The 18081-nt window shown below is 40.7% G+C and overlaps 2 protein-coding genes across 2 annotated transcripts; one reads left to right on the top strand and one right to left on the bottom strand.

Moving 5' to 3' along the window:
- Window positions 1-591: 591 nt before the first annotated feature.
- LOC310956070 (tripartite motif-containing protein 16-like) lies at window positions 592-2138 on the top strand (the record flags this gene model as incomplete). The annotated part of the gene is made up of 2 exons (XM_083926188.1): window positions 592-1914; window positions 2037-2138. 2 exons carry the CDS (start codon window positions 592-594, stop codon window positions 2136-2138), a joined length of 1425 nt encoding a protein of 474 aa, XP_083782314.1.
- A 1115-nt stretch (window positions 2139-3253) lies between these two features.
- Window positions 3254-16680, bottom strand: rpa3 (replication protein A3). The gene is made up of 4 exons (XM_083926304.1): window positions 16518-16680; window positions 16328-16402; window positions 3560-3671; window positions 3254-3465 (listed from the first exon to the last, which is right to left on the bottom strand). The coding sequence occupies exons 1-4, from the start codon at window positions 16614-16616 to the stop codon at window positions 3383-3385; spliced, it is 369 nt and encodes a 122-aa protein (XP_083782430.1). The 5' UTR covers window positions 16617-16680; the 3' UTR covers window positions 3254-3382.
- Between the last annotated feature and the right edge of the window lie 1401 nt (window positions 16681-18081).

The following is an 18081-nucleotide window of genomic DNA, read 5'->3' as shown; positions in this document are numbered from 1 at the left end:
CAATAAAATAAAAACTAGCCTGGTACAAAAAAATTCACCCCCCTCAGTGTTGTCATGGAGATATGACCTCAACATACAGACTAGAATGTTTTTTTGTACCGAGCCTTAAACAGGTTTAATTATGCTGTGAAAACGGCCTGTTTAACATGGGGGTCAATGAGAAACTGCTCTATTATAAAACCTGCTCCTAGTGGACACTCGGAGAACTGCAGTTTTTGGCACTTCCTTATTGGATCAACCAGGAAGTCGCTGTGGTGGGGGCTTGGTTGAACCGAGGCTTTATTGTAAATGTGGACGCAAAGTTCAGAATCACAGAGCCGCTCCTCTTCCTGGTGTGAACAAAGGTTGATAAAGCTTCCCTCCTCCTCCTCCTCCTCCGAAACACAGCCAGCTCCACTCTGTCCGCTCATTTCCTTGTTCCCTCCCCTTCAGATCTACACTTTGAAATTGGGTGGAACCAACATGGTGGTGACGTGCAGGAGCTGACAGGCCCCACTCAATACACAAACACATGTTGTTGAGATCAGAGCTCAGATTAGTTTCACTTTTGAGGAAGAGAAACTCACACAGGCGTTGGCACTGAGAGGTGCAATGGCGCAGAAAGGAGTTCATCTGGACCAGGAAACCTTCTCTTGTTCCATCTGTCTGGATCTACTGAAGGATCCGGTGGCTATTCCCTGTGGACACAGCTACTGCATGAACTGTATTAAAAGCTACTGGGATGAAGAGGGGGAGAAGAAAACACACAGCTGCCCTCAGTGCAGGCAGAGCTTCACACCGAAGCCTGCCCTGCTGAAAAACACCATGTTAGCAGTTTTAGTGGAGGAACTGAAGAAGACTGGACTCCAAGCTGCTCCTGGTGATCACTGCTATGCTGGACCTGAGGATGTGGGGTGTGATGTCTGCACTGGGAGAAAACTCAAAGCCCTCAAGTCCTGTCTCTTCTGTCTGGCCTCTTATTGTGAGGAACACCTTCAGTTTCATTATGACTCAGCTACATTCAAGAAACACAAGCTGGTGGAGCCCTCCAAGAAGCTGCAGGAGACCATCTGCTCACGTCACGATGAGGTGATGAAGATGTTCTGCCGTACCGATCAGCAGTGTATCTGCTACCTCTGCCCTGTGGAGGACCACAAAGGCCACGACACAGTCTCAGCTGCAGCAGAGAGGAGCGAGAGGCAGAGAGAGCTGAAGGGGAGTCGACTAAACATCCAGCAGAGGATCCAGGACAGAGAGAACGATGTGAAGCTGCTTCAACAGGAGGTGGAGGCCATCAACCGCTCTGCTGATAAAGCAGTGGAGGACAGCCAGAAGAGCTTCAATGAGCTGATCCGTCTCATGGAGAAAAGACGCTCCGATGTGAAGCAGCAGGTCAGATCCCAGCAGGAAACTGAAGTGAGTCGAGTCAAAGAGCTTCAGGAGGAGCTGGAGCAGGAGATCTCTGAGCTGAGGAGGAAAGACGCTGAGCTGGAGCAACTCTCACACACAGAGGATCACAACCAGTTTCTACACAGCTACACCTCACTGTCTCCACTCACTGAATCAACATCCAGCTTCGAGATCCGTCATCTGAGACACTTTGAGGACGTGACGGCGGCTGTGTCAGAAGTCACAGAGAAACTACAGGACGTCCTGAGAGAGAACTGGACAAACGTCTCACTGACTGTGACTGAAGTGGATGTTTTACTGTCAGATCCACGAGCAGAGCCCAAGACCAGAGCTGACTTCTTAAGATATTCACTTGAAATCACACTGGATCCAAACACAGCACAGAAACATCTGTTATTATCTGAGGGGAACAGAAAAGCAACATTAATGAGAGAAGAACAGTCTTATTGTGATCACCAAGACAGATTCACTGAATGGTTTCATGTCCTGAGTAGAGAGAGTCTGACTGGACGTTGTTACTTTGAGGTGGAGCGGGGAGGAGAGATTTTTGTAGCAGTCGCATACAAGAATATGAGCAGAGCAGAGGGATTTGGATACAATGACAAATCTTGGGTGTTAGATTGGTATAACAACATTTATATCTTTAGGCACAACAAAGTCAACACTCGTGTCTCAGGTCCTCGATCCTCCAGAGTAGGAGTGTACCTGGATCACAGTGCAGGTGTTCTGTCCTTCTACAGCGTCTCTGAAACCATGACTCTCCTCCACAAAGTGCAGACCACATTCACTCAGCCTCTCTATGCTGGACTACGGCCTTTTAATTGCGGAAGCACAGCTGAGTTGTGTAAAGTCAAATAGACAAATTCATTTAAGGGTCAATCCAACATTGTGGGCGGGACTTTGACATCCTGTCATTAGTTGTTGTGTAAATGTTTGAGTTTCTTTAGGTGGCACCACTGAGGCCATCACTGCTCATGATGTGTGTTTTTCACCTGAACTGACATTTCTCTGCATGAAAATGGAAAATTGTGTGCGCTCGAAATGTCTGATGGATATTTGATTATATTGATGAATATCCACTGCATGGGTCTGGAGAGAGTAAGCACACTTCCTTAATCCTGAAGAAATCTTTAATGACGTGTATGGCTCTTTAAAGAATAAATAAGTCAGAGTGTGGTCTTTACCTACTCCATATGTAAAGTGTCCTGAGATAACTTTGGTTATGAATTGGCACTGTAAATAAAATTTAATTCAATCTCTTTATAGCCAGTATGGACAGGAGGAACAATTTCAGTCTTATTTAGCACTTGCTCATTTTAGGTTAGACTTAAACTACACATTATTGTCGTATGCCTTTGTTAAACAGACATATTTGAGGAGGACAATTCAATGAAAAGTATTAAGTGTATTATTTGATCAAATGTGGATGATCTCTACAACCATCACAGTTTCAGCATCAGTGTCACCAGTTCAGTGTGTGACCAAATGTCTCCTCCGTTCCTGAGTTATGAAACATAATGATTTCCCAGTCAAGTTTACCTTTTGGATTCACTTCATTATTTTATCTTGTTATTCATTTGTGTGAAATGTCAGAATTAGAGCAGGAGTTACTGAGTTATGGACAGACTGGTGTTTTGTGAGATCAGTGACCTTTGACCTCCAAAATCGAATCTGTTTATTAAGTGGAAATTTTGCATCAAGTTGAAGAAAACTGATAAAATTGTATTGACAGGAATGGGTCGAGTACGATCCTCCATGCTCAACTGAAAGGAAAGTTGAGAATTTCATGTCGAAATTTCCCTCAAAAACAAAAGAAATTCTCCACTTCCTTTATTCTTTATAGCTTTTTATTTTTTCTGCTAGAACTCACTTGATATTACAGACTTTTGAAAAAAAAAAAAAAAAAATCTTCCTACAAAAACTGGGCACATGAAACAAACAGTCGACACTGAACTTGAGGACAATCTTTAGTGGCCACGTCTTCACATGAGCCTCATCCACTTGCAGCCACTTCAAAAGGGTAGTGCTGGGGGAACTCATGGATGACTTTCAGGGCTTCAGTATACAGCTCTAAGTCTGTGGGATGAATGGACAGAACATGCTGTAAGCCACCACGGATGAATGCTGCTGCAATGTGTACTGGAAGGACGTGAGAATAAAGAAGACCTACCAAAAGGAATGCCCTTGTCCTCTCGTAGCATGTTGTATGTGGTGGCCATTATTGCTCCTTTGTTGGACACCATACCAATGACCTCCACCACACCGCTCAGCTCCTCTTGAAGCTGGAGAGATAAACATAACTGGATTTAACACAATTATCTTGTTGACTGAAAAAGGTCTAGCCTTTAGTAACTGCTAAGTAACTGTACTTATGACATACACTTTGAATATACAATGCATGAGATGTGTGTTGTAACTAGTTATGTGGAGCTAATTTGAACAATTTTGTATCCTGTTTAATCTGCAACAAAATCCTATGTTATGAACAACTTTACTTTTTAGCAAAGGTTTATACTTTTCTATTTGCTATACATTTCTGATTTTCCCTCAGTTTAACATGAAACACATTAGAAACATGATGAGTGTACAGACCTGACGGAGAGGGGAGGGTTAAGTACTTTTACTTTACTTTTAACTACTTTTGGTTGTCATAATTGAATGGTAGTTGACATATTTATTTAGTCACCTAATATTTTTAAAAGGTAAGATACTGTGCAGTTACACGTCAGATTGAAAATGAAATTCACCCCACAGTCAAACGACTTAATTTGCTTTGCCATCGTCTCTAATACAAATGCATGTGTGCACGTTAGCAATATTTAACTGTCACTATGATGTTTGTCCCCTACTATGAAAAAAGGCTTGGTAACCATAATACCAAAACCCAAAAACGATTCGTTGATGCTAGACAACTGGAGACCATAAACCTTACTATGAATGAATGAATGAGTGAATGAATGAATGAATGAATGAATGAATGAATGGTCTATATCAGGGATGTCAAAGTCAAACACATCAGAGGGCCAAAAAAACTAATTTGCTACAAGCCGAGGGCCGGACTGGTTCAATGTTTATTAAAACATATTAAAATGATTAAATATAACCTGTTGAACCAAGTCCTAACACAGTGTACGTATTTTATTTAATAATTAAATGAATAATCCAATATTTTTGTACGGCTCTGTCAGTAATTTCAGGTGAAAACATTTTTCAACAGGCAAACAGACAAAAACAAACTTGTCCTGTATATTACATGAATAAAGCAAGATTTTCTAATGACTTTAGTTATTTCAAGGAAAAAACATTTTCAACAGGTAAACAGACAAAAAAGAAAATAAAACGTGTTCCTTAATATCAAGATAAAGACACACAGCTTAGTGAACATGTGCTCTGCCTCCCACCGAGCTTGAAACACCCTGTTCTCATCGTCCACCTTCCCTTTAGCCATTATTGGGGGGGGGGGGAGTGCTGAAAGTTGACATCTGCCCTGAATGCTGAGGCGGCGCTGCAGTGAGTTTGCAGGCTACCGTTGCATTGTGGGTAATGTAGGTTTGGTGCGTGAAAAACACCAGCAGGCGGCTGTGGCGTGCGGGCCGGTTCTAATACTAATCAAATATCATCCCAGGGGCCAAGATCATTCATTCGCGGGCCGGATCTGGCCCCCGGGCCTTGACTTTGACACCCATGGTCTATATTGTCATTGTACCAGTACAACGAAAAGTACAGTACAATCCCTTAAAGTGCAGAAATAATTTAACATTAAAAGCACCAAAAAGAACAGGCTAGACCTTTAACACACACATTGGAAACTACAAGCTTACACACCAACACCCAAACACGCACACCGTAGCAGCTTAAGGAGACAAAACAAAAACACAGTAGACTGCAGAGACCCAGAGCAAAGAGCATCATGTTCCATCATAGGTAAAGGTCTTTGCGGTGTTCAGCACTGTTATGGCTTTTGGATAAAAACTGTTAGTTGTCTGTTAACTGTCTGTTAGTCCGAGCATTTAGAGACCTGAAACATCTGCCCTCAGGGAACAACTCATAGTGATTATACAATGATTATACACGACTTGCTTTAGTTTATGCAAATGGCTTAAAGCATATAATTGGAAACAATGGAAAAAAGAGCATCAGTCAGCTCTTATAAAGGGAAGATATATTCACGACTAGTGTTGCACGATATACCGATACTAGAAAGGTACCGCGGTACCCAGCCGTTAAGAACGATACTTTTTCACGTTTTATTAGTATCGGTACTTTCTGAATTTTCTGCGACAGCGTGTCTGTGCAGCTTCTCTCTGCTTCCTCGCTGCCTGCAGACGGAGTGGGCGTGGCTTTACGGTGACAGACAGTCACAGAGCAGAGCGAGACAGACATGGCCGAAAGTCTCACGAGTGCTCCCGCCGACCGTCCGAGGCTTGTTGTAAAAGCAGACGCACGGAGCGAAATATGGAAATATTTCGCTTACATTGCAGACAGCGAGGGCAAGCCCACGGACACCACAAGGCCCGTATGTAAGAGATGCTATAAGTCGGTGATGACCAAGGAAGGCAACACGTCCAACCTGGCGAAGCATCTCGCGGACAGACACCCCAATTTGCACCGAGAGTTCAAAGAGCTGCAGGTTAGCAATAGATAACGTTAAATATCCCCCGGATGAAGTCAAGCGAACTGTTTTCCCCATCAGAATTGCAGGAGGCAGGACTTCCGGTGGAGCAAGACTACAAGATGGCTGCATGAGCTTGAGCTCCCGATAGCAAGTCAGAATTAGCCCCCTCAAATACTCGAATGTTGAGTAATTCATACATAATTTCACTTTGGAATGAATAGGGGAGTAATAACTAGAAGTCAAAAGAATCGTGACATTAAAGAAGGGGAAAATACAGCGGAGATGGACGACGCTCAACATGCTAATGATAACCCCGTGGAAGACATGTGCTCGGTGCTTCAAAGTATCAGTAAGGAAATACGCAACTTTAGAACGGAGCATAAAGTGGATATACACACTCTCAAAGAAGAACTTAAGGAAGACATGAAAAATGAACTCAAGGATCTCAAACAGGAAATTTACCAAAAACTTTCTGCTAACTCCGCTCAGATCCAGGCTAACGAAACTAGGCTGAATGAAGCGGAGGCACGGATCAATGAGACCGAGTCGGCTAACATGGCCATGAAGGAGGCGCTCATTAAATCCATGCAAAGACAGAAAACAATGCAGGAAAAGCTGACAGATATAGAGGGAAGGTCAAGGCGGAATAACATTCGCATTTACGGTGTACCCGAAGGAAAAGAAGGCAACTCCGTGCCTGATTTTGTGGCGCAACTTCTGAAAAGGGAACTTCTGACAGCGGACATCGACATGCACATTCAGCGCGCACATAGAGCTTTAGCTCGTAAACCAGAGGAGAACCAACCACCCAGATCTATCGTGGTAAATTTTCTGGAGTTTAATACCAAAGAAGCATTATTGAAAAAAGCCTGGGGAAAGAAAATACTGATAGAAGGGCGACGCCTGTCATTTGATCACGATTATGCCACGGAAGTTGTTCAGAAGCGCAAGACATACACGGGGATAAAGAGGCTCCTGAAAGAGAAAGGAATCCGTTTCCAGACTCCCCTGGACAAGATGCGCATTCACTGGGACTCGGGAACACGTACTTACGAGAGTGCATCAGACGCAGCTCAGGAGCTGAAGAAGAGAGGTTACACAGTGGAAATACCAGGCAGCAGCGCCGCGGACCCGAGCCGGGAGATGGAGCGGCTTCTTCGGGACCCGACGTGGCATCGAGCCGGGCAGAGGAGCACAGACACTGAGCGCCGTGCCAGGGAAAGATTACAGGAGTTTGAGCGGACTCCTTCTAACTAATCTTGGTTCCTTACCTTGTCACGGTATGTAAAACTAGGTTGGCCCCTTATAGAACCAGCGGGGAGAAGTTAATGTTTTGATGGATATATCACGTCTGCCCGTGGTGTGAGCCCTAAACTTTTAAGGGGAAAATATATCCGCACGTCATTCTTTATTATTATATGTTTTTATTATTATTATTCCACCCATATTATAAGTAGAGACAGACAACCAACACGAGATTGTTTTAATTTTAAGGGATATCTTCTTTTCATTCAATAGGATGGTTTGGTAGGGCAGCTGCTTTATTATTTTTACGATGTTTCCAAATATATATAAACATAATATATATATATATATATATATATTTTCTCTTCAACGCTGGTATATGGGGCCAAAATAAGACTAATGTTAAAGACTACATGTGAAATACAAAATGCAAGCTATCGGATGACGTTGGACTGCTAGGATGTGTGAAATTGCGCGTTTCACTTCTAGTGAGGGGCCCTCCAGGAGGAGGCTCTCCTCTCACCCTACCAACGGGGACCCAGGGTGGCGAAGAATCACCCCAACTTGGGAGTTAAATGTTTTTCCTTTGTTTTTTTCAGTTAGCACACGTTGTCCAGATGTTCAGGTCTGTGCAGTTTTAAGTTGTCTGGAGGTCAAAGAATGTATCACGAGATTATATCATATTAATGTCACATAATAATATAAAACTGGTGTCACTTAATGTAAATGGGATGAATAATCCAGTCAAGAGGAGCAAGGTCCTGGCTAAATTGAAAAAAGAAAAAGCTCAAGTACTATTTTTGCAGGAAACTCACCTGCCTCAACAAGAGCATGAAAAGTTAAAACGCTTTGGTTATAGGAATACATTTTACAGCAGCTACAGACCCAGTCAGAAGAGGGGAGTGGCTATCCTTATCACAAATGCAGTTCAATTTGAATGTTTTAAAGAAGTTAGGGACAAAGAAGGGAGATTTGTGTTAATCAAAGGAAAGCTAGAACACACAATGGTGACGATGATCAATGTTTATGCCCCACCAGAAAGCACTAAATGTTTTTTCAAAACACTGTTTGATACTATTGCTATGGAAACTGAAGGTATTTTGATATGTGGGGGAGACTATAATGTGGTCATGAACTATAACCTGGATACAACAAGCTCCAAAAGAAGCAAGAAGCATCTAACCAAGTTTATTAATACATCAGTGCAGGAAATGGGACTAATTGATGTGTGGAGAGAACTCCACCCACTAGAAAGGGACTATACACACTACTCGGTGCCTCACTCCGTCTACTCTAGAATTGATTACTTTTTGATTAACGCAGGTGAAATTCATAGGGTCACAGAATGTAAAATCGGGGTGGCAGATATATCAGATCACTGTGGGATTAGCTTGACAATACACTTGAATAATAGGAAAATAAATACCTAATGGAGGCTAAATGTGGGCATTTTGAACAACCAGACTAATGTGGAACAGATAAGAGAAGAAATAAAAAGGTATATAGTAGAGAACGATAATGGGGAAGTAAACCCTGCAATTCTGTGGGACGGTATGAAGGCAGTCATCCGAGGGAAATTAATTGCTCTGACAACATCACAAAAAAAGGCTCGGATAGCTATATATAAACACAAAGTAGAAAATTTGCAAGAATTGGAAAAGAAACATAAGAATTCAGAAAATCAGTCTGTTTTACAACAAATAAAGACAGCAAGGGAAGAAATAAATGAGTTACTCAGGACAGATATAGAAAAGAGGGCAAGATTTGTAAAGCAAACATACTATGAAGCAGGCCCAAAAGCAACAACGCTCTTAGCTAGACGATTGCGGAAACAGCAGGCCATTAACACAATCCATAAAATAAGGAACCCTCAAACCAACCAACTATCACACGAACCGGACAAAATAGAAAGAATATTTGAAGAATACTACAAGAAACTCTATTCTAAACCATTATCAGCTGATGAAAAACAGTAAGAAGTTTTCTTGACACACTTGACCTGCCATCTATTGGTGAGACACAGAATGACACTATTACGTCACAATTCACAGCTAAGGAGCTGGAAGCTGCAATTAGTAGGCTAAAGACTAGCAAATCACCAGGTAGCGATGGGTACCCCTCAGAATGGTATAAGGCCTTTCAGAAGGAGCTAACACCTTTGCTTTTGTCCTGTTTTAATTGGATCCTTGAAAAGGGTGGTGGCCCCCCATCGTGGAAGGAAGCGATCATCACAGTTCTACCTAAAGAAGGCAAAGATAAAGAAGACTGCAAAAACTATAGGCCGATTTCCCTATTAAATGTAGACTACAAATTATTTACATCTATTATCTGTAAAAGACTCGAGGCCTTCATACCAGATTTGATCGATGAAGATCAAACGGGTTTTATTAAAGGACGTCAAACACACGATAATATTAGAAGAACCCTCCATATTCTAGACAATGCCCAAAAATGTGGTAAAAGTACAATTCTGATTAGTTTAGATGCAGAAAAAGCATTTGATAGTGTTAGTTGGTTATTCTTGTATGAGGTACTAAAGAGATTTGGCTTCAACGAAAAGGTAATCCAGTGCATTAAAACTATGTACCAAGAGCCCACAGCTAGGATCAAAGTAAACGGTAGCCTGTCTAATTCGATTCAGTTGGAGAGGGGGACAAGACAAGGTTGTTGTTTGTCTCCTACTCTTTTTGCTTTATATGTCGAGCCTTTAGCACAGGCAATAAGACAGAGTGGGGAGCTGCAGGGTGTCACTGTAGGGGAGACTGAACATCGCATTGGTCTTTTCGCAGATGATGTCATTATTTTCCTTGAACAACCAGATATATGTTTCCCAAACCTAATGTCTCTTCTGGAAAAGTATGAATACTACTCAGGGTATAAACTGAATATATCAAAAACACAAATTCTCCCGTTAAACTATTCTCCATCCCGACAAATAAGAGATGCATATAATTTGAAATGGAACTCTAAAACAATGAAGTATCTTGGTGTAACTCTGAGTAGAGCCCCTTCTGACATGTTTGAAAACAATTATAGTGAAATTGAAAAAATATCATAAAAGATTTTGAAAGGTGGTCTACCCTCCCATTAGACTTCAGTGCTAGAATACGGGCAGTCAAAATGAATATTTTACCTAAATTGTTATATCTATTTCAAGCTCTTCCAATCATGATCCCCCAAAACAAATTCATAACCTGGGACAAGATGATTTCTAGATTCATTTGGAACAGTAAAAAACCAAGAATAAAATTCACGACACTTCAACTACCTAAAAGCAAGGGGGGGGGGGGGTGGCTGTACCCAACCTATCAGAATATTTTTATGCAGCACAACTTCGGTATCTGGCCTGTTGGTGTAGACCTGACTATGAGTCTAAATGGAAAGAAATAGAAAGAAAAGTTCAGGGCTTTCAAACCCAGATATTGGTGGGGGATAAAAATTTGATAGATGCTTTGAGACTTACTGTGAACCCAATAGTAGCATTAACACTTGAAATTTGGAGCACCGTTGTAAGAAAATACAAACTTAAGAGGGATATAGGCACACTGAGGTGGTTTGCGTATGATTCAACGTTTAAGCCAGGGACGTACGACCTAGCATTCAAAGAATGGACGCAAAAGGGTGCGACAGCAATATGCACAGTATCAGAAGGTGGACGTTTTCTAAGTTTCCAAGATCTGAAGACAAAATACAACCTCGAAAACAAAGACTTTTATAGATACTTGCAGTTAAGAGACTATTTTACAAAAGAGATAAGGTCAAATGAAACAATAAATAAGGTGATTGGAGTTATTATCGAATCATACAAACAGAAGGAGTCTCGGCCCATCTCTGCTTTCTACCGGGCTTTGGGAGAGAGCAGGAAGGAATCAACACTTTATATAAAAGCAAAATGGGAAGCAGAACTAAAAATCCAAATACAAGAGGAGGAGTGGTACTACATGTGTGAGACACAATGTACATCAACAAATTCATTAATATGGAGGGAGTTCTGCTGGAAGAACCTAACTCGCTATTTTATAACACCAAAGATAAAATCTAGGCAACTCGCTATACAACAAGACTGCTGGAGATTATGTGGGAGTGTTGAGGCAGATCACGCACATGTCTTCTGGAATTGTACAAAAATAAGGATATATTGGCAAAATGTTAACGCAGTTATAAAAAATGTGTTGGGATATGAAATCCCTAATACTTGCCCAGTGATGTATCTTGGGAATATTGAGAAGGTTGTCATGAAAGAAGATCTGTACTTGACTAAAGTCTTACTCGCAGCAAGCAAGAAAGTGGTCACGAGAAACTCAATGTGAACGCTCCAAATCAGGAGCAGTGGCTGGAAATTGTTCAGGAAATCCTAGTTATGGAAAAACTGACATATCTCTTGAGACTCAGGGGGAATGTATTTGAAAAGAACTGGGAAAAATGGAACATTTATATGAGTCATGACACCATCTGAACGAATGCCGAATAGATAAGTGGACTGAATAGTGATATCTCCAGACAGCTTGTTAGTTTTATTATTGTTATGTTTACTTGCAACCTGTTTGTTGTATTGTTTTTGTGTATATAAATGTGAAAAATCAATAAAAATTTAAGTTATAAAAAAAAAAAAGAATTGCAGGAGGCAGTCAGGGGAGAAGCTGTTTAACAGTCCGATCTGGTTCCACATATCTCTGTCTGCTAACGCAACGTTCACACTGGTGACATGAACTTTACGATAACATGCGCTGGTGTTCACAAGTATGATAAACAACAACACTCATTTTAAGTCAACCGGTGCTAGTAATATAATCATAGCATGTACATTATTGTCAAAAATTTACAAGATATATTGTAATTTACATTATTAGAAAATGGTATGGTAAGAGCACAGACCTCCACCGGGTCTGGGTCATTTGTGTTATACTTTACTGCACTAATGTAGTTTGCAGGCTGATAATACAAGGTTTGAATTTTATCAACTTAAAATACAAATTGCAAATTTCCCTTTTGTGGGAAATTATCTTATTTTATGAATTGCCAGATTTACAATTATTTTTATGCTGAATAGAATTGTAGTTAATGTGCTGTTAATTTTTTTCTACTACAAACACTGAGCTTTAAATGGAAAATCAGGTCATTCAATAATCTGTGAGAGCAAACAAGACAAATAAACAACACAAGACACTTGTCTTTTTGGACACAGAGATGCTTGTAACCACATTGGCAGCTAAGTTAACTATCAGCCTGAAATAATGATGATAATATTAGTAGTATTGAAGCATAAGCATAAAGTTCTGCAGCTTTGACAAAAATCTCTATATTTATTTTGACTTTTTAAGTTTAAGTGTTGTAATGAATAAAAATAAATAATTTTAAGTTCCACATTTTGTCATCTAATATTTTATTCCATTACTTTTGCTGATGTTTTAGTTTTCTGCCGTGGTATCGTTTCAGTATCGGTATCGAGATATTTTAGGCAGGTATCATACCGAAGTCATAATTTTGGTATCGTGACAACACTATTCACGACCATATTTGACTGATTCTGGAGATGATTGACTAACAAAAGGCTATCTGACTGAATGAATGAATGATTGGTGTTCATAGATATTTTCAAAGCGTTCGACACTGTGGAACATGATTTTATGTTTACGGTGCTCAAAAAACTTGGATTTGAGAAGGGTTCTGCAAGATCCTAAAAAAAATTTATACTGATATTTACAGATACACTGCCTATAGCAAGTCATGATACCCTAATTGGTGAGGACTGAAGGGAACATGGATGCTGCCAAGTCCACCCACATTCTTTAGAAAACCCTTGTCCCTCTGTTAGACACTTGAAAGTGGGCAGGTGGTTCACCTTCCAGCATGACAACCACCCAAAACACACCTCCATAAAAACAACACAGTGGCTAAAGGACAGGAAGGTGAATGTCCTAGAGTGGCCCAGTCAGAGTCCTGACCTGAATCCTACACAACAGCTGTGGATGGACTTGAAGAGTCAGTCCATCAGCGCTCACCACAGAATCGGTCTGAACTCCAACAGTTCTGCAGGAAGAATGGGGAAATATTTCCAGTCTATGTGCACAAAGCTGGTAGAGACAGATCCAAACAGACTGATGGCTGTAATTAAAGCAAAAGGTGCCTCCACAAAGGATCTGGGGACTCATCACTTTTACAACCCTGATATTCTAGTTTTCCAGTTTTTATTACTTTTCAGAAATTTAGAAAACAAATTAACTTAAATGTTGTAAGGCAAAATGTGAAAATCACGCTGGAAAAATATATTTTGTATGTATTATCATTTCAGGCTGTAAAACACAAGAAGTGGCTATTTTAAAAGGGTATCATGACTTTCTATAGGCACTGTACATCTCACTCAACACTGGAATGACACAAAAATTTAAGATTTTACATGGTATTAGACAAGGTTTTCCTATTTCGCCAAATTTATTTGTTTTATGTGCACAAATGCTAGCATATCTAATTGTTAATCACCCTCAAATAAAAGAAATTAGCATTTTCTATTAAAAATATTGAATATGTTCATTTGCAGACAACACTAATATTTCTAAAAGATACATTTTTAATTGAAAAGCTCTTGGATATAATATCAATCTTTTCCAGAGCTTCAGGACTGTGTCTAAACTTGAAAGCATGTGAAATACCATCTCTTTATCTGTGTGCTGAGACAAATCTAAGCCCCACTCCTGTCAAAACCGAATTCAAAAACATAGGTTTAATAATGTCTAGACTCTAGAGATAGAAATAAAAGAGAACAACAACATTGAAGAGAAAATAGATAGTATGAAAAAAACAACCATTGGCTTATGAGAGATCTCTCTGTTCTTGGCAGAATTGTATTAACATGGGCAGAAGGCTTATCAAAATGTGTATCTCCTTCTCAATATCTTCATGTTCCTCCCAAAATGATTAAAAAGGGAAATTCCATCATTTTTAATTTCCTATGGAAAAATCTGTGATGATTAAAGACTATAAACATGCTGGAATAACAGCAAACCCACCATAAACTGTTTTAAAAAGTAAATTAAAAACTACATAACATCTCTAAAGGTGTTATCGGAAGAAAATCAGTCTATAAATGAATTATATGAAACAATGTCAAAGTCTGTTGCTCTTTAAGTTACAATTCTGTGTTCTTTTAACACGCTTAAAGCATCTTTGTGGAAATGTCAATTCCTGTAAGAAAAACTGTGATATGAAATAAAGTTGAGAAAAAAAACACACACACATACATATATTCAAGTATCACTAATGCACATAAAAAAACATTTTGCTATTTGCTTTCCCTTTTATGCTAAGAAGTGGTTGCCACAGGTGGGCATGAAAGGCTGATAATTGGTTGCCAGTTTACCTTTCACTAGAGTCTTCTCCACCTATCAAAACAATGACACCTGACTAGGCGTACTCCACTGGGAAACACATTAACTTCCCCCAGAAGAAATCAGAAACCCAGCTGCCTCTTCCTATTGTTCTAACTGTTCTCGTTAAGCATGCGTTCCTGCATCTGTGATTTTATAAACCAGTACTGTGCGCAAAGACTTGTTTCCTTAATGTCATGGTATTGTAGGAGGTTTCAAGTATTGTTTTTTTGATATAAGCTAAAATAAACTTTATTAACCCATAAGGGAAATTTATTTTGTCTGGGGCATAACTAATTCCACTTCATGCATTCAGGACCCCAGGGATCTTCTCAAAACCTTACATAACTTTCACCGTGGAATTTCAGAATAAAAGCCCTTTGATGTGTAAAGTTGAATATGTATGGTTCATACTTCATGGAAGAGTTTTCCACTGCAGAGTGAGAAAGAATGACAGTAAAGTGTTCACCATGCAGGTCAGCTCGCTCTGAGCAGTTCCAATGCATTTGCCATAAATGTCAGAATACGGGCGCACTACAAATTTCCCTTTGGAGGTAATGCAGTTTATTTTATCTGTTATAAAAAAAAAACAGTACTTGGAACCTCCTACAATACCATGACATTAAGGGCACAATTCTGGTTTCTAAAGTCATAGATTCAGGAACGCATGCTTAACTAGAACAATTAGAACAATAGGAAGAGGCAGCTGGGTTTCTGAGCTATTGGGGGCGGCCCGACCCCGGATATGCGATTGAAGATGAGATGAGGGCGGCAGCTCACTCCATAGGTGACTTGGCTGGGAACCGGAGGGTCGCCGGTTCGAGTCCCTGTGTTGACCATGAATGAAGCCTGGTGAAGTTCATCTCCTGGGCACTACTGAGGTTCTGTTGAGCAAGGCACTGAACCCCCAACTGCTCGGGGCGCTGAGCCACTGGCAGCCACCTCGCTCTGACATCTCTCCATTAACTGCATGTATATAGGTCCTGTTTGTGCATGTGTGTATTTCGGGCCTGTGTGTAACCTGTATAATAATACTAATAACAGAGTGAAAAAATGAATTTCCCTTGCGGGATTAATAAAGGAATTCTTCTTCTTCTTCTGAAAGACGTCAGGGTGGTGAAGGTGGACAGGGCATACAGCACAACAGTTCATCCCTGTCTCCACACTAAATATCAGTTTTCTTCTGGGGGAAGTTAATGTGTTGCCCAGTATAGTATGCTCAGTCCGGTGTCATTGTTTTAATTGTGTCGTTTGTTTTGAAAGCAAATAGCATGTGCATTAGTGATAATTGTGTGTATATATATATATACACACACATGTGTTTGTGTATGGAAAACTAGAATAGCAGGACACACACACACACACACACACACACACACACACACACACACACACACACACACACACACACACACACACACACACACACACACACACACACACACACACACACACACACACACACACACACACACACACACACACACACACACACACACACACACACACACACACACAGCTAGCTCATGACCAAGCTAACAAAGTGTAATAACAGAAAGGAAGAATGGTACGAAGCGTCTGTGACACCAACATGTTTTCCCTTCTAAGTTCTAAAGTTTATGCCGAAAGTGAGCAAAGACATAACTTTTACCCGACGGTGCCTACTCATTTTCTATAAGCTCATTTACAGACCCAAGAAGTGGACGTTACTCACAGGGTCGTTAAGTTCCACTGTTGCAAGTTTTCCTTCTCCATCCGCGACAGTGAACGTTTTCCCTGTTGGGTGAACCTGGCAGAAAGGGAAAGAAACACTCAGTGAGTGTGACACTTACCCACGACAGGTCAGCGCCGCTCGCGACTGTTAAAAGCACATTTTCACGCCACTCGGCTGGAGCAGTACTGACCTTTTCAACCCGCCCGACGAAGCACACCGGCCGGCCTATGTGCTGCGACAACATGGCGCAGGTTATTCTTGGTTTGGGCACATCCAGTATTCCTGCCATCTTATCTCATCTGTTATGGCGTTTACTGAAGTCTTCACAAAGCGATATTGCGCGGGAAATGTGTTGTTATCCGGGGTTTGACGGATAAGAGTCCGACGTAACACCCTTTCAAAATAATATTTCCGGGTCCGCTGCAAGACTTGTGAAAAGAGGCCGAGCTTTTGGGGTACGACGCATGCGCAGTAAGATCTAGTGTGCATTTCTCGTGAGGCCCATCAAGTGGCGCACTATCACAGAAAGAGAGAAAGAGATGGCCTAAGAGCACCTCAGTGGAAACAATTGCTTTATTTGCAGCGCCATCAGCAGTAACCCTCCAACAGCAACATTTCTTGTTGTTTGAATAAATGTCTCAATAAATAAATAATAAAATGCTTTACATTTATTTCTATATTTTTGTTCACCTACATCTATTTATTTAGGCATTTCTGTGTCCATATGTTAATAAGGTAGGAGGTTGCATTTATTAATGAAGAAGAAGAAGAAGAAGTAGACGAAGAATTTCTTTTTATTTGTCCCGCATCGGAAATTCAATTTTTTCCCTCTGTTATTATACATGTTACACACACACATGCACAAACAAGACATACATGCAATTAATGGAGAGATGTCAGAGCGAGGGGGCTACCAATGGCTCAGCGCCCCGAGCAGTTGGGGGTTCGGTGCCTTGCTCAACAGCAACTCAGCAGTGCCCAAGAGATGAACTGGCACCTCTCCATCCACCATACCACGCTCCATTCATGGTCCACACAGGGACTCGAACCCTCCGGTTTCCAGCCGAGTCCAATGCATTTATTTATTCCATTTATTTCTGCATGTATTTATTTATTTATTCCTGTATGCGTGTATTTATTGAGTCATGTTGAGTCCTCCATATGTGGGTGGGCTTGGGCTGTTTCTTTCTTCCATTTTCTTTTCATCTTTATTAATAACACAAATAAAGTTAGATACAGTGACAAAACCAGTGCTGTAAATCAAGTATGATTACTTTTCAGAACAAGGTCACAGCTCTTAAACATAATACTTTAAATTTAGTATTATGAAAAACACTATAAATATTAAAATTAAAATGCTATGCTAGTGCGCCAGCCACTGAGCCTCTCGGCAACCGCAGACCAGATGCTACTGCGCATGTGTCATACCCCAAGGCGCTGACACCTTGTTTGTTTTTGGTGTCCCGGCCTCCTTTCATTAGCCGTGGCTTGGATCCGGAAATAGTATTTTGAAAGGGCGTAATGTCGCGAGTTAAAGGCCGGGTACAGTTACTACATTTACGTAATATTTTTTTTGTTTGTTTTCTTTCCTCCAAACTTTATTTCATATCACGAGACCACGGAGTTCTTAACGCAAACGCAGGAGTTGAGGTTAGCATCACATGGACATGACATATCCGCTGTGCTCTAACATTTCGTTCCCCGGAAACACCTAACTATAGTTCTGCTACATGTCGCTCGCTGACAGCATCGCG

The sequence above is a fragment of the Echiichthys vipera genome (assembly GCF_963691815.1).
Source record: "Echiichthys vipera genome assembly, chromosome: 13".
Taxonomy (NCBI): domain Eukaryota; kingdom Metazoa; phylum Chordata; class Actinopteri; order Perciformes; family Trachinidae; genus Echiichthys; species Echiichthys vipera.
Note: the sequence above shows the minus strand (reverse complement) of the source record. Positions and strands in the feature narration are given on the sequence as shown.

What these genes read in the sequence shown, in the direction of transcription:
- rpa3 (XM_083926304.1), bottom strand. Translation starts at nt 16,616, where the DNA reads ATGGCAGGAATACTGGATGTGCCCAAACCAAGAATAACCTGCGCCATG. An exon ending in CAGTGGAACTTAACGACCCT is followed by an intron (nt 3,672 to 16,327) that starts GTGAGTAACGTC and finishes TTATCTCTCCAG; the next exon opens with CTTCAAGAGGAGCTGAGCGG. An exon ending in GGACAAGGGCATTCCTTTTG is followed by an intron (nt 3,466 to 3,559) that starts GTAGGTCTTCTT and finishes TTCATCCCACAG; the next exon opens with ACTTAGAGCTGTATACTGAA.